This window comes from Polyodon spathula, chromosome 23, assembly GCF_017654505.1.
Source record: "Polyodon spathula isolate WHYD16114869_AA chromosome 23, ASM1765450v1, whole genome shotgun sequence".
Taxonomy (NCBI): domain Eukaryota; kingdom Metazoa; phylum Chordata; class Actinopteri; order Acipenseriformes; family Polyodontidae; genus Polyodon; species Polyodon spathula.
The window spans coordinates 4,460,519-4,474,449 of NC_054556.1; the positions used below are offsets into that span (position 1 = coordinate 4,460,519).

The 13,931-nt window shown below is 36.8% G+C and overlaps 1 protein-coding gene across 1 annotated transcript in view; it reads right to left on the reverse strand.

The window, feature by feature from the left end:
- Nucleotides 1–3,974: 3,974 nt before the first annotated feature.
- LOC121298008 (synapsin-2-like) overlaps nt 3,975–13,931 on the reverse strand; it is a 79,526-nt gene continuing 69,569 nt past the window's right edge. Inside the window, exons 10-13 of the mRNA XM_041224692.1 lie at nt 11,553–11,702; nt 10,726–10,792; nt 5,669–5,903; nt 3,975–4,733 (exon numbers count right to left, since the gene is read on the reverse strand). Coding sequence (XP_041080626.1) covers nt 4,601–4,733; nt 5,669–5,903; nt 10,726–10,792; nt 11,553–11,702 — 585 coding nt within the window. The 3' untranslated portion in view covers nt 3,975–4,600. The remainder of the gene's footprint in view (nt 4,734–5,668; nt 5,904–10,725; nt 10,793–11,552; nt 11,703–13,931) is intronic.

Below are 13,931 nucleotides of genomic sequence, written 5' to 3' on the forward strand. Positions count from 1 at the left end.
TTGTACAACAAATTTAAGTCAATAATTAAGAATGTCTATGAACAGGTTTAATAAACACGTGTTAAAACTTGCAGTAAATAAGCTACCAACACAACCCAACAAAAAGAATATTTGATTACTTATTTGATTACCTGATTTTCAGAATCCTGGACTAATCCAAGATTAGTGACAATGAAGATCTAGCCAGTTGTGTTACTAATCTGTAAATAAACTTTACTGTTTAATGATTAAAAATCTAGTCTAAAAGTCTTGGTTTTGGATCACTGTACAAGCGAACACATTATATTTGTAGTTACATTTTTACATTGTGTATGTTGTTTGATTTTTAAGGCTGGCAGATTATTTTACACCTAATTGTACAACTGTGGAGAGAGTGACGTTTTAATAGTTTGGTTTTACAGTATAGCCAATGACTCATTAAAGTTTGACTGACTTTTCTAGCTCTGCAATTGGAACAAAACTAGATTTGAACTAAGATGTTGAAATAATTGCTTACCTGGCAAATGCATTTTTCATGAGCATTAATATATTTTATAGTAGAAAGTTTTTTTAATTAATTTTTTTATTTTCAAAATACACTTCTGCAAGTTTGGTCATAGTTTGAAAGGATGTCATTCATATATGTTGCTAGCAAAACCTGGATTTAATTTCCTTCAAATGTCTGTAATCAGCTAACTAAATACAGAGTTGTATATGTTGAACACTGTTACCTAAACAACTAATTTACTGCTGTAAATGATTCTATTCAGACCCATGTTGAAAAAGTTAACCCTACAGTATGTATACATTATACATAAGCCACTTGTTACCCGTCTTACACATCAAATACCGTGAATAAGTGAAGAGCCGCTATACAATACAAATGGTGTAAAATGCACTGTCAACATGGCCTATTCATTCAGGTCAGATGTCCGAGGGACACGGTCTAAAACAATAGATTTAACGTGGAACCAGTTAAACTATAGTTCGCCCATGTTTTGCCATGTTTTTAACATACCTCCGTGGTCTTCACAATGCCTCTCTACTGCATGCTTTACCATGCTTTCACTGTGCTTTATTACACTTTGCTCTGCTTTACTGTGGTAAGCTTCTATTGGGGATGTTAAACAGAGAGTTTTTGTCACATGCATTGTTGGACGCCTTGTAAAATCACTAAATGAATAATGGAATATGTTTGTTAAAGGAAATCATTTTGACTGGAGGGTTCGTCTTCTATGTACTATAAATTATATCTGAGCCTATATTGTTTCTAACAAAATATTATGCATGCCCTTCAATGTCATAACCTGCAGCTATATCAAGGCAATTTTTGATGAACAATGTAATATATCTTGTCTGGAACAACTGCTGGTACAGTCTTACACACAAATAGTACAAATAGTACAAAAAGTATTAAACAGTCTTTTCTTATGGGTCAGCTGATTTGCACAAGGTTAAGGGTTGTTAAGGGCTGTTAAGGGTTCTATGCATGTTCTTTTTTTCACTTCTATACTTAACTTTAAAAGAATCATGAGTGTAGTACAGTATTACCTAAATCTGTTTATAGTTCCACTAAGTTTATTTGATGGTAGACTAACCCATTTCCTGTGGCACTAATGATGTGTGGATTTTTCTAACAACTTAGGTCATAGCCCTGTAGAAAGGCATCTTTGTTAGGGTATTTTGTATACTATTGATTTCATGTTGACCTGTATTTATAGGTGTTGGAAATATTTCAATGGATAAAGGCATTTTACAAAATGTTTGTCTTCTTAAAATGTAATTGGCTGTAAAATCTCAATACAAGTCTAGCAGAATTGACTAACGGGGACTTATCACTCTGTGGGGTTTCATTTTGAAAATTATTTAGTGATGACATGTACCAGTATAAAAATTCTGCCAGACAAGAAAGCCGTGCACCGAGTCTAGTAGAAATGTTACCAAACCGTACTAAACTGATCCCATCGTGAGCTGTTTGCTGGTCAGATCAGGGTATAAGTAAAGAGGGGAACGGTTGAGTAGATATGAGAAAGAGGGCATAACAGTGGATACCCCAGAGTATTGTATTCACAAAGTACAAATACAAACCATTCCATGTTTAGGACGCTCCCCAAAGCAAACAAGAGCCAGTAAAAACACACAGCTGTGTGCGACAGTCTGACCACACAGGGTCTTACTTACCATGTTCCCACAATCAGCTACTGCTCTGAAACAGTCTACACAGCAACTCTGGGGGCCCTTTACACCATGAAGCCTGCCACTGTGCGACCGACAGACCAGTCCAGTCTCATAGTGAAGGCTTGGGTGTGGCGGAGACCCCCAGTTATGAAAAGAAGTGAAGTAATTTAAACAGCATTTTTATGCAGAAAGAATCTACACCGCACACAAAATACAAAAGAATTGCGAGTGGAATTGGGCTAGATACTCCAAAAAAGTTATTAGTAAAATTAATAAGGAACAACTTCATAATTCACTCAAGTCTCTGAATTAAAAGTCTCAGCTGTTTATTTCTGATTTGGTCATTTTATTGGGTGCGTTTCTCCTTTCTGAAAAAAAAATAACCAGTGGTGTAAATAGCTTTGAGAATTGAGGCTATTATCAAGAGAAATTAATTAAAACAGAAAATCTAAATATTGTCTCAGTTACATCTTAGTTTTGTGTTTGGTTTAGTTAACAAACAGTAGGCCGCACTGTGCATCTATTAACCTTTTACAGATTTAGAGGATTCCTCAACAAACAAATAACTTGTTATTTACTGAAGTTTGATAGCTTCATCTTTTCTAAACAGGCACTTTTTTTGTTTATTACCAGGTGTTTATTACAAGTTGACTGACTTATTAACAAATGTTTTCATTTTTTTACTTTATTTAATATACAGTAACCCATTTAAAAGTTATAATAGTAAAGATAAATAATATCGTAATATGTTGGTAATAAAAAATGAATAAAAGGTATACTGTACATGCAAAGCAAAAATATAGTTCTGCTGTATGACTGGATCCCTGTTTTATGGCAGAATAAAAAAGTAACATTCTGTAAGTTAGACTGAATGTTGCAACATGGTGGGTTCTGTATGGTTTGACTGAAAAAACACCCAAAGAGATTTTGAGCACGTTTGCAGACAATCCCCAGGTTGATAAATTCAGTACTGTAAGGGAAGGGGTTAAGCTTGTGGATGAGCAGGGAATGCCACATGAGATGTAAAGATTACACTAACGCACTAGCAAAGCTGAACTGAGGAAGAGTAATCCTCCGTCTGGCCATGCCATGCCACTACATCACATCCTGCCGTCTGAAATCTGAGTCTTGCCATGTGCACAGATTGTGCGACACAGCATCCTAGCACCATCTACTGCTAAGGAACGGCATCAGACATTTCTTGGGGCTCCATGCTCTGTAAATTGCAGCAGTTTCAACAAGGTCAGTGCTGTGGAATTCAGCTAAAGTATAGCAACTCCACATAACAATGAAAGAGATATATCTTTTTTGTGTCTTTTATTTGCTGTGTCTTCTGTTTTTGCTGCATTGCTTACCTCCTTAGACAGTCTTTGCAAGAGGCGTTCGTCACAAAGACCACTTTACCTATTATTATGACTGCCTGAACCAGTTTGTTCTTGGTTAGCATAGTGCTGAAATGATTGTTCTTTATGCTTTCACAGGTCTGTCACTAAGTGTAGGTAGAAGTAATACTCTTACAGTGTTTTAAACATCTCTGCATCTCTGGTTTGCATTGCTGTTTGCATTTAGGTTGTATAACTAAAGTACTATATAATGTCACGTTAATCACAAACATTAGCATGCTGGTCAGTGCACGGAAGTCATCGCTATTTAGGATCAGACATAATGAAAGATTGAGTGAAATAAATAGTCGACACCTTAAATCATAGTTCAAAAACTTACTTCCCAAACTTTGTATCAGTTGTTTGCTGATCAACAGATTACTGCTCACTTAACGATGGGCTACATATTGATTAACATATTTATTGATAGCTGCACAGTGAACAGGAAGGTAGTCAGATCATTGACCATGCAAGGTACTTTTAAATACAAGTTTAACCACAGCGGGAACTGAACAGTAGAAACACAGATGAGATGCTTCTCTATATGTTACACAGCATTTATATTTCTGCATTGAGCAGAGCCATGAGGTTTTATATTCATTTATTCATGATGCCTCAAGAACGGAAGAGGAAGTATTGCCACAAAACAGACAACAATGACCTGAAATGTGCATTTCCTCTGTTGAATATCTGCAAGAATAGTGACGGCAATGTGTTTATGGTGAGAAAATACAGTTACAATAAGGCCACAATATCACAATGGGAGAATCTAAAGGACCACCCCCCCCCCCCCCCCCCCCCCCATTGCTGAACCACTCCAGTACCAAAAATCAATAACAGCTTACAAACCTAGTTTGTATCACTAGTCCTTTGCTAGATATGCATTTCTGCGCTTCATGATAACCAATTGCATCTTTACAGTATATATTGCTTAATCCACAGTAAAGTTCATAACACAAGGAACAGGTAATTCACTTTAGGGATCACAGTATAGACCACTGATAGATACACACTACAGCTTCACTGTCGAACATTCAGCTTCATCTTTTTCAGGCGTTTGGCTAGTCTGAAAACAAGCTGGCGAAGGATTTCCGTAGCTTCCTGATACTCTCTGCTTTGGTTTCGTCTTCGTTGCTGGAGCGAAAGAAGGAGGAATCCGTGAAGTTGAAAGCGTTGGTCAAAGACTGGGATTTGCTGTAAAACAAAGAACTATGTTCAGCTTGAGAATCACTGATATGCATTGTGAGTGCTTTGCAATGCTAAACAAATCATTAAGATCTAGTAGTAGGGCTAGAACACAAGCAACTTTCATTTCCAATACTGCTGGGGAATCTTGCATTGTGTACATGACTCCTTTCTAGCAGGGGTCTCCTTATTTATTAGACTTTGTCAACATGAGTGCAGTACCACAAGGTGGCAGTATAACACAATGGGCTCAGTTGATCAAGGCTGGCATTCTTTGCCATCTGTCGTGGATTGTTTTCCACTGTAGCAGATAACTGGATAATGCTGTGGCCTCCACTTTACGTGGAAGGCATCTTAGCACAGACGTTAATGCTGATCATAGGGAATCTGCTTAAGGAAACTGCCTGCATTTCATGAAATAGTCTAGGTTCAGAAACCTATGAAACAAACAACGCATACAGCAAGCGTCCGAATTCAAAGGGACAGTTACACCTGAGATGCAATTAGATAGGTGTTGATTAATTTCAATCGACTGCTTCAGAAGGTATCAAACTCCTTGATAAATCATGGCCAATGTTTACAAAAGGGGCTACTTCTATTTAAATGTCATTATTTGCGAGACAGCTAGCTTGCAGGGATACAAGAGTAACATATCTATCATGAGATTGTAGTACTGACATCAGGGTCACAAGTAGGGAATAAAATCAGGGATGGAGTCACTGAAAACAAGTGGACTTTGTCCAGCGTTCAACAGTTCAAGCCTCTTTCCCTACACTATTATTATTTTATTTATATATATATATGATGATGCCTTTAATAGAAACTAAATTTTAATAACAGCTGTTAAAGTAATCATGATAAAAATGTCCCTTTCACTGTAATTTCCCTTCCCATCCTCCACCTACAGTATACACACCCACTATAAACACTTGAACAGTCCTTACTTCAGCTGTGGATGTGGCTGAGGTTTCTGCTGACGGGCAGGCTGAGTCGGTGACTGTCTCAGCTGATTTTCTGTCATTCTTGCAGGGGGAGCCCCTTGTCCCTGGGGCTGGGGCTGCTGTGTGGTAGGGGCAGGGGGTTGCTGGGGGCTGGCTCCCTGTGTAGACAGGCTCTGAGCTTGCTCTGACGGTGGTGCTTGACTTTGAGATTGCAATCCTTGGGGTTGCACTGGGCCCCCTAGGTTCAGTACAAGAAACACTTCAAAATGTTACAACGTTTTTAAAACAGCACATAGATTTTAAATCCAGCACTTTTTTATTTTTTTGGTCTTATAAAATGTTTATAAGACATCAGCTTTTAAAAAGTTGTAAGACAAGACGTGTAGATCACATATTCAGGGAAGCAAGCAAACCGTCATTTAGAATGCCGTTTTGCTTCTTAGATATCAGACATGGGGGTGGGGAGCGGGACAACCAATAATGTTTTAAAGAATACAAAGGAAGCCACACAGTTAACAGCAGAGGGGAAATACTGGAACCAGTCTATTGCACTACAGTTTCATAGGGTGCATGCACCATAAGCAATGCAAGGAGGAAAAACATGCAGAACTGTTTTTAAGAGAATGCTTGTTTATTTTTCAGGTGTTTGTTATTCAAAATGCTTGAGGTTGGGAGTTTTTGCTCAAGGAACCTGCATGGTTTTATAACTGGGTGAAAGATTAAAATCTAATCTAACCAACAAATAAGCGACACACAAGGATTCTGTTTACCACATTTTATTTCCCTAATAACAAAACAAACAAAAAAAACATGATAAAATGATACTAATAGTCATACATAATCTCAAAAAGGGAACATGCATATTTGTAAAATGGCAGCATTTTAATTTTTGATATGTGAATGATGTTGCGACAGGGGATCAGCAGTGTAATTAACATCCTGCTGCACTGATAGTTTAGCCTATATTCCTCAACATTAGCCTGTGCTTTAGCATTATGAAAATATTAAGTAAGTGTTATTGTTCTGTTTGATAAACCACACGATCATCTCATCTGTTCAGGAGAGCGATCATTCTCTTACTCCTTGGTAATTTACTTTTAAAGCTAATTGGCTTTTAGAATCTTGAAAAAAAATTGTGTGAAATCAAACCAAAGAAAAAAAAACTAAAGAAACTTCTAAATAAAAGCAATAGAAGAAATTATAACAACAGTAAGTCTGCAGTGGTGAGGGGAAATAATAAGTGGGCAGAATTAGCAAGAAAATTGGGGGGGGGGGGGGGGGGGGTGAACATAGTAAATTGTAGATTAATGGCATTAATCCCCAAGAGTTAAACATTACTGTAACACAGGATAGCTTTTATAAATACGGACCACTGCTGCTGTATTTGGACATAATACCACTTATAACTAAACTGTACTCGGCTAACATCCAGCTCTTAAATAGGTGGGCCTGAAAACACCAAACATGACTTGATTCAAAGCAGTAACCCTTGGCTCCTAGTCCTCAGTTTAACCACAAGAGAATTACGACACGTTGTTGTTGAGGGTGGGTGGATGTTAGTTTAATGGGTCTTCTAGAAAAACAAAAACCAAATAAAAGAATAACAAATATTGCAACACAAAACATACAGATCTTGCAAAGAAAGCTTTATTGCTAGGGAAAGGGAAGAGGCTAAAATGTCACACAAGAAGCAGGGCACCTATTAAACTGAAGTACTGGATTTAAAAAAAAAAAAGACAAACATGTTTCAAAACCTTTGTATAAATACACAGCAGCATGTAATAGACTTGTGGGAAGTGAAAAGCCCAAAGTAACTGAATGCTGCCTGTGAGTCCTTTCCTACAAAAGAACATTTGACAGTTATCAAGGGTTTTTTTAAAATCTGCCTATTCCTCATGATTGAATCAAGTGGTCGGGAATACTGAAGTTAATGCAATACAGAACCTCATGTGATAAAAGCCACATTGCTTGTCTAAAAGGAAACATCCACAATAAAAAAAAATGAAATTGGTTACTTCATTGTTTGTAATAGATGTTGCCTTGTTGTAAAGTCCATGTGTGCGCAGTAAATCAACCAGGCCTGGATTAAATCCAGATTATAATTCCGCCATAACTGTTATAAGAATAGATACGGCTGTGCCATTAACTTTGATTTAATTTAACATTTTGCATTGGCAATTTAGCATGTGTACATGCATCTAGAGTATAATGATGCAATGAACAAAATGCTTTGCAGGGTATTGGTACCATTTCTGTGTTTGGTTTAGTTGTTCATGCTATATGATCATTATAATCCAAAATGATTATTTTAAATGTTATTGTTAATACATAAAACAAATTGAAATAAAAAGAGAATTACATTTTTGTACAGTCAAATCTCCTACAATGTATTGGTGAATGAAAGAGGAAAATATACAAAATATATAGGTCTATACGATTCCAATGCAAACCCCCCCAAAAAACTATGAGATAATCGTACAGTTTGAACTACATTTTAACACACTGTCTGTATAAGAAAAAAAAGGTCCAGACCTTAAAATCATCAACACTAAGTGGGAAAGGCTTTACACATATGTTCTTAAATACGGTATTACTTTGACTGACAAACTGAGACACTAATACAGTGGTAACATCCAAGCCAATTGGTCTCAGAATATAAGGTAGCTGTTCTGAAATGACACTGATAGCATTTCCAAGAGATGTATTTTACTGCACATACATCTGCACAGGATAGAAAAGTACACCAGAAACCACTTCATTAGAAAGCCCATAAAACATTAACCCTAGATTGGCTGGTTCAATACAAATTATTTACAGCCATAAAATACACTTTCATAAAGAGCTACAGTGACACTGAATTGACAGGTGCGTGCTTGCATGCTGATTGTTTTTGGTAGGTATACTAGATTACTACGCACTCTGATATAAATGACAGCTAAACCGTTCTTTTTAATAGACATGCTGTACAGTAACACCACAAATTCCCCACTATAGGTAGGTATTGTCACACTCACAAAGTCCACTAGATACAGCTTGACTAGTTTAACCACTGCATGCAAACAGGTAAAAAAAACACTGTTTGACTGTTTAAGATACATAAGGATATTTCTGAGATTGCTGGTAAACAGGGCTTAAAGATGCACCCTTGTACCTACCAACCCTAACTGAGAGATAAAGCATAATAGCTTTTCAAATCATTTCAATCTCTTATGACTCTTATAAACAAATAGCTAGATTTGTTTGTTTGTGTTACACTGCTTAAATATGGCAGACCTTGCTTTCTTGAAATTAACAACATAGGTCTAGATACACGAAGCATGAACACACAATTAAATGCAGAGACTGCAATGCCTTTTGATACACTAATGCTTCATGAGTATTTTACCATTATCACCACAATGCCCTATTTGAATCTAAATATATTAATATTGTGAATGTTTTGAGTGTCTATACTTACATAAATTATCATGAGCACAGGCTATGAGGGTTCAAAGTATTCTGCGATATTATTACTGGTGGGATGAACCTAGACGTTCTATTTCATATACTCTTTATAAAATAAACAGCTAATTTAATTTAAAAACTTTTTATACTTCTTTGTTTGCATGGATCAATATTATTATATACAATTATATTCTGTTTACTGTGTTATACTTAATACATTGGAAAGTATTGCACTTGCCACATACAAGATAATGCTTTACAGTAATTTAAAAGCAATATGAGTTTCCAGTAACTGTCATAATCATGGCATTAGTTTGCAGTTTTAGCTAACTGACAAAATATCAATACTGATGTGAGAAGAATAAAACAAACTCTCACGCAGAACACTGCTTTTACATTTTCTTGTGTGGATGTTTGCTTGTTTGTTTCAGCGAAAGTTTGTTTCTCTAATAACTCCTGAGCTCCTTGCAGGCTTGATCCGTGAATCTGAATATGGCTTCAATATGGTGGGGACTGAAACAGGCCTAGTTACAGAATTGAATAACAAACTGTTTCCCCAAAAGATCCTAAAAAAAAAAAAAAAAATCTGCTGGCTATTAAGAGAGCTAAGAACATAATCAATAATTTGTAATAATGTACGCATTGGTGTGATTTGCTTTGTAAGGCAAACACCCTTTTTTTGTTTTTTTAATACATGGTTCCATGGTAAATTTTGAGAAAACTTCTTTCAGTTGGTATTTTACTGTACTTGCATACATACACATAGATTGTTCGCACAGGTGAAAGCATACCGAAAATCATGTCCATACGCTTTGGAAGAAAATATTGCATGGAAAAAATATTATCCCCCTGTACTGTATTTCAAACTCAATGTTGTTTTCAGTACGTCGACTACATCCATTTTGTTCATACTGTAGTTCAGCCAACATTGAAGTCGTTTTATGCATCTCCATCTTTCCAACATCTTATATATATATATATATGAGGTTGGACTATAGGAGAGACCTTCCACATAGATCCCATATGTAAAAACAGTCTTAAATAAATTTATCTTTACCTATTTCTTTATCACCCATGCAAAATAAAAAAATGAAACATCACTGTAACTAAAATAAATACCACAACTATCACACGCACAGTTAAGCAACGGGTTTTAAGTCTGAAACTGCATTTCACCCCACAACATGAGCACACTTTGGAAGTAAAAAAAAAAGAATCAATTTAAAAAAAAAAAAAATCAATCAATCAAAAAAAAAAAATACTAAACTACTTAATAATAATACACAGCAGCACTGGACTTAGTTGAGGCACAATTTGTTATGTACACCATCGACAACAGCCCTGAAAAGTCACAAGTTTTACATAGAAACATCATTGGCAGGCATTACAAGCACAAACATGGACAGGTAAACAATTGGACAGTACATTTTGACACTGCATAGAAAAAACACAGTCCAGGTCAGCATTGAAACACTGCAACAATTGCACTGAAAACTTTTTTCTTTCCTTTTTTTTGGGCTAAAAACTCTCACTTCCACTAGGGGCTAGTTAATTTGCCTGGACTTGTTTTGGTCCTACTGCAATGCCATTACAGTCGAGAATGTACTGTAAACAACCTTGAGGTGGGGGTCTCTGGGGTGGGAGCCTGCTGGGGTCAGTCTGGCCTTCCTTTAATGCTCCACTCTGAAAGACAAAACGAGAGACTGGCAGGTCATCCAATTCTACAAAGGTCATTTAACCACTTAGGGACCATGGCATTTGATTTGTGCAAAAAAAAAAAAAAAAAAAAAAAAAAAAAAAAACTACAGCGACTCTCTATTGCAGCCAAGAGAGGGGTTTACACCAAAACTGAATTCTCATTACTGGTCTTTTTGGGCATTAATACTTATCAAAATAGAAAAGGCAGGGCTGGAGCCATCTGCACTCTGGTTTGAGGGCAAGCGTGTTATATATAAGCCTCCCTTTAGCCAAGCTGAATTGACATGGCTTTATTCTGCTGACAGAGAACAAAATAGTGTTTGAGGAAAACCTGACCTGGAATCCTCACTCAGTATATGCAGGTGGCAGATTTGGTGGCAGTCTGAAAACTGTGAGGCTTCAACACTTGGTGGTGCACTACACAAAGCAGTTGTTCATTAGTATTAAACTAATGTACATGTACACATTCTGTACTGTAGGAGCTGCCGCACCTGGTAATACACGTGTGATACCAGGGTAGGTGGTTTTTCTTTTTAAATTTAGATTCTCCTTTCACTTTCTTGTGTGATAGCATAGTAGTATAGTATATTGCTGTATTTAAAGATTTGCGTCTAGCAGTTCCTACACCTTACTTTATGTAGTTTTGCAGTTCAAAACTGTTTTCAGTCCCACCAGTACATACACAGGTGGTTGCAAATGGAAGCAGGCTGGATTTGTACCTTATTGCAGCCCATTCCATCTTTACCTGGGGTTGCTGGGTGGCAGTGGGTCTCTGTGGTGAAGGGATTGGCATCCTTGGCACAGCCTGGTTCATTTTGGTGATGACCATGTCAGTAATGAGCTGCTTGTCCTCTGCTTGATGCTCCCCAATCAGTTGCATAGAAGAACCCATTACCTGGAATGCAGTGTGATATGAGAACTGGTTATGAGAATTCACTTTGGGTAATGAAGCTTATTGAATGTGTTAATGATGTGTCAGATGAGTTTAGTGGTCTCAATTCAGCCCCCTATAGACAGTGGTCCCTATCACAAAACCACCACACAATTCAGCACAGAGGTTAAGAATTAGAACAGGGGTGTCCAACCCCAGTCCGGGAGGGCCATTATTCCACTCCAGGTTTAACAGGTAGAATGAGATCAGTAACTATTTCAGGGTCTGGAGGTTTAATTGGTTCAATCAAACAATTTAGAACAGGGTTGGAACAAAGACCAGAAGTGGAAAGACCAACCTTGGACACCCCTCAATTAGATGAACACAGAAACTGAATAGCTCCCACACCACCCCCTCTAGCTCGGTCATTCCAGTAACTTTCTCAGGCACCAACATGCATTGCAAAAATGGTAAACCAACATTTCTTGTATTATAGTTATATTTTTATTCAGATGGTTTTGAAGAGCTTTCTGTGATTTCTAATTCTGGAGAAGACGAAATCAGAATCATATGTCTAGCCCAACCCAACCAACATACTTGTTTAATATAGGTGGATAGATCTGTATGAATGGAGTACAAGAATGGGTAATTGTGTCCCTGGAACTGAACAGTTTAAAAAAACCAAAAAAAACAAATAAAGGAAGATCTTTTGCTCTCTTGTATGTGTCTTGGCTGTAGCCAGACACCAAAATTGTTCAAAACAAGAGCAGCCAGGCTTCCTGTAGCTGGATGCTGAAAATATCCCTGACTGCAGACTGTCCAGTGTGAGAATACAGGAAGCAGGGGGAAGAGCCTTGAATTACAGAGGTGGTGTCACACACAAGGAAAAAAAACAATCAAGTATCATCTTGAAAATACTTCAAAGCTTTGAATTATAGTAATATTATTTCCGAACTGTATTACTTATTTTATTTTGCAAATGCCCAACTTTGGACCTATTTACAACAACAAAGGTTTGTGTCTATAAGGTATACATAAACATTGGACCTATTTACAACAACAAAGGTTTCTGTCTATAAGGTATACATATACAGTGTAGAAATGGAACAGTTTTGCAGCAAGGCTTGTAAGCACACACCCTTGTGGAACTGCAAAGCTTCTTGGATTCACAAACAAGTCATTTTTCATAGTGGTCACTTGCGATGGCAGCATTCAGTGTTGTTCTCTGTTTAATCAAACTTGTTCAGGCTAGGTCTTAGGAAATGTGCGACTACCTCAAGCATATTTTTGTATCAAAATTGAGTTGAGATATAAACATACCTAGCCACACCCACTATTGCACCCAACCACACACATACACACATGCATACAGTTATGGACAAAAGTTTAACACCACTTAGAATTTTAGGATTGAAACAGAATAAAAAAAAAAAAAAAAAAAAAAACAAAAAAAAAAAAAAAAAAAAAAAAAAAAAAAAAAAAAAACACTATATGAACACAATTTTTATATTTTATTTAATCATGTAATCAGAGAATGACAAAATGATACTGCAAAAGTCGTCCAGAAGCCATAACAGTATTACAGTGTTTCATTTTAGATTTCAAAATGTCACATTTTTCAATTTTTGTCAGTTTTTTGTTAAGTATATGGAAAACTACAAAGTGGTATGCAATTCAATATGTTAACACTATTCAGCTGGTTTCATGCGACTTTATGAAGCAAAAGTAGTCAATTCTATAGGATTATGTAAAACTTTTGGCCACAGCTGTACATACATACTGTACATAACTTAGCAAAGCATTATCCGTGTAAAAAGAGTCCTGAATGCTTTTAGTTTAGTTTGAAACTTGTGGTACTGCATAAAAGTCAACTTGTTATATTAACTGCATACTGTATTACCATTTTGCCTGCTTTAATGATTTTTTGGCACACGTTTTATTTATTTCAGTTGGTGGGTTTTGCAAAATAACTGTCATACTTCGGTAAAGAAATCATCACTGCACATACTGCTGTATATGAGTTCATACCCTTTCTTCCAGCCACAAGTGGTAGAACACATCAGACTGGGTACATGAACAGCCTTGTTAAAACACACACTACTCTTACAACTGGACAGTAACACCCCTTTATTCAGCACCACGCCTGGTGACTTGCGCTTAGGTAATTTAGCTAGTCAAACAAGCTATTGTGTGGACTGGATTTCTTTTCCAGGAACACACGTCTTCCAACTCGACTGGGGGACTGAGGGCTGC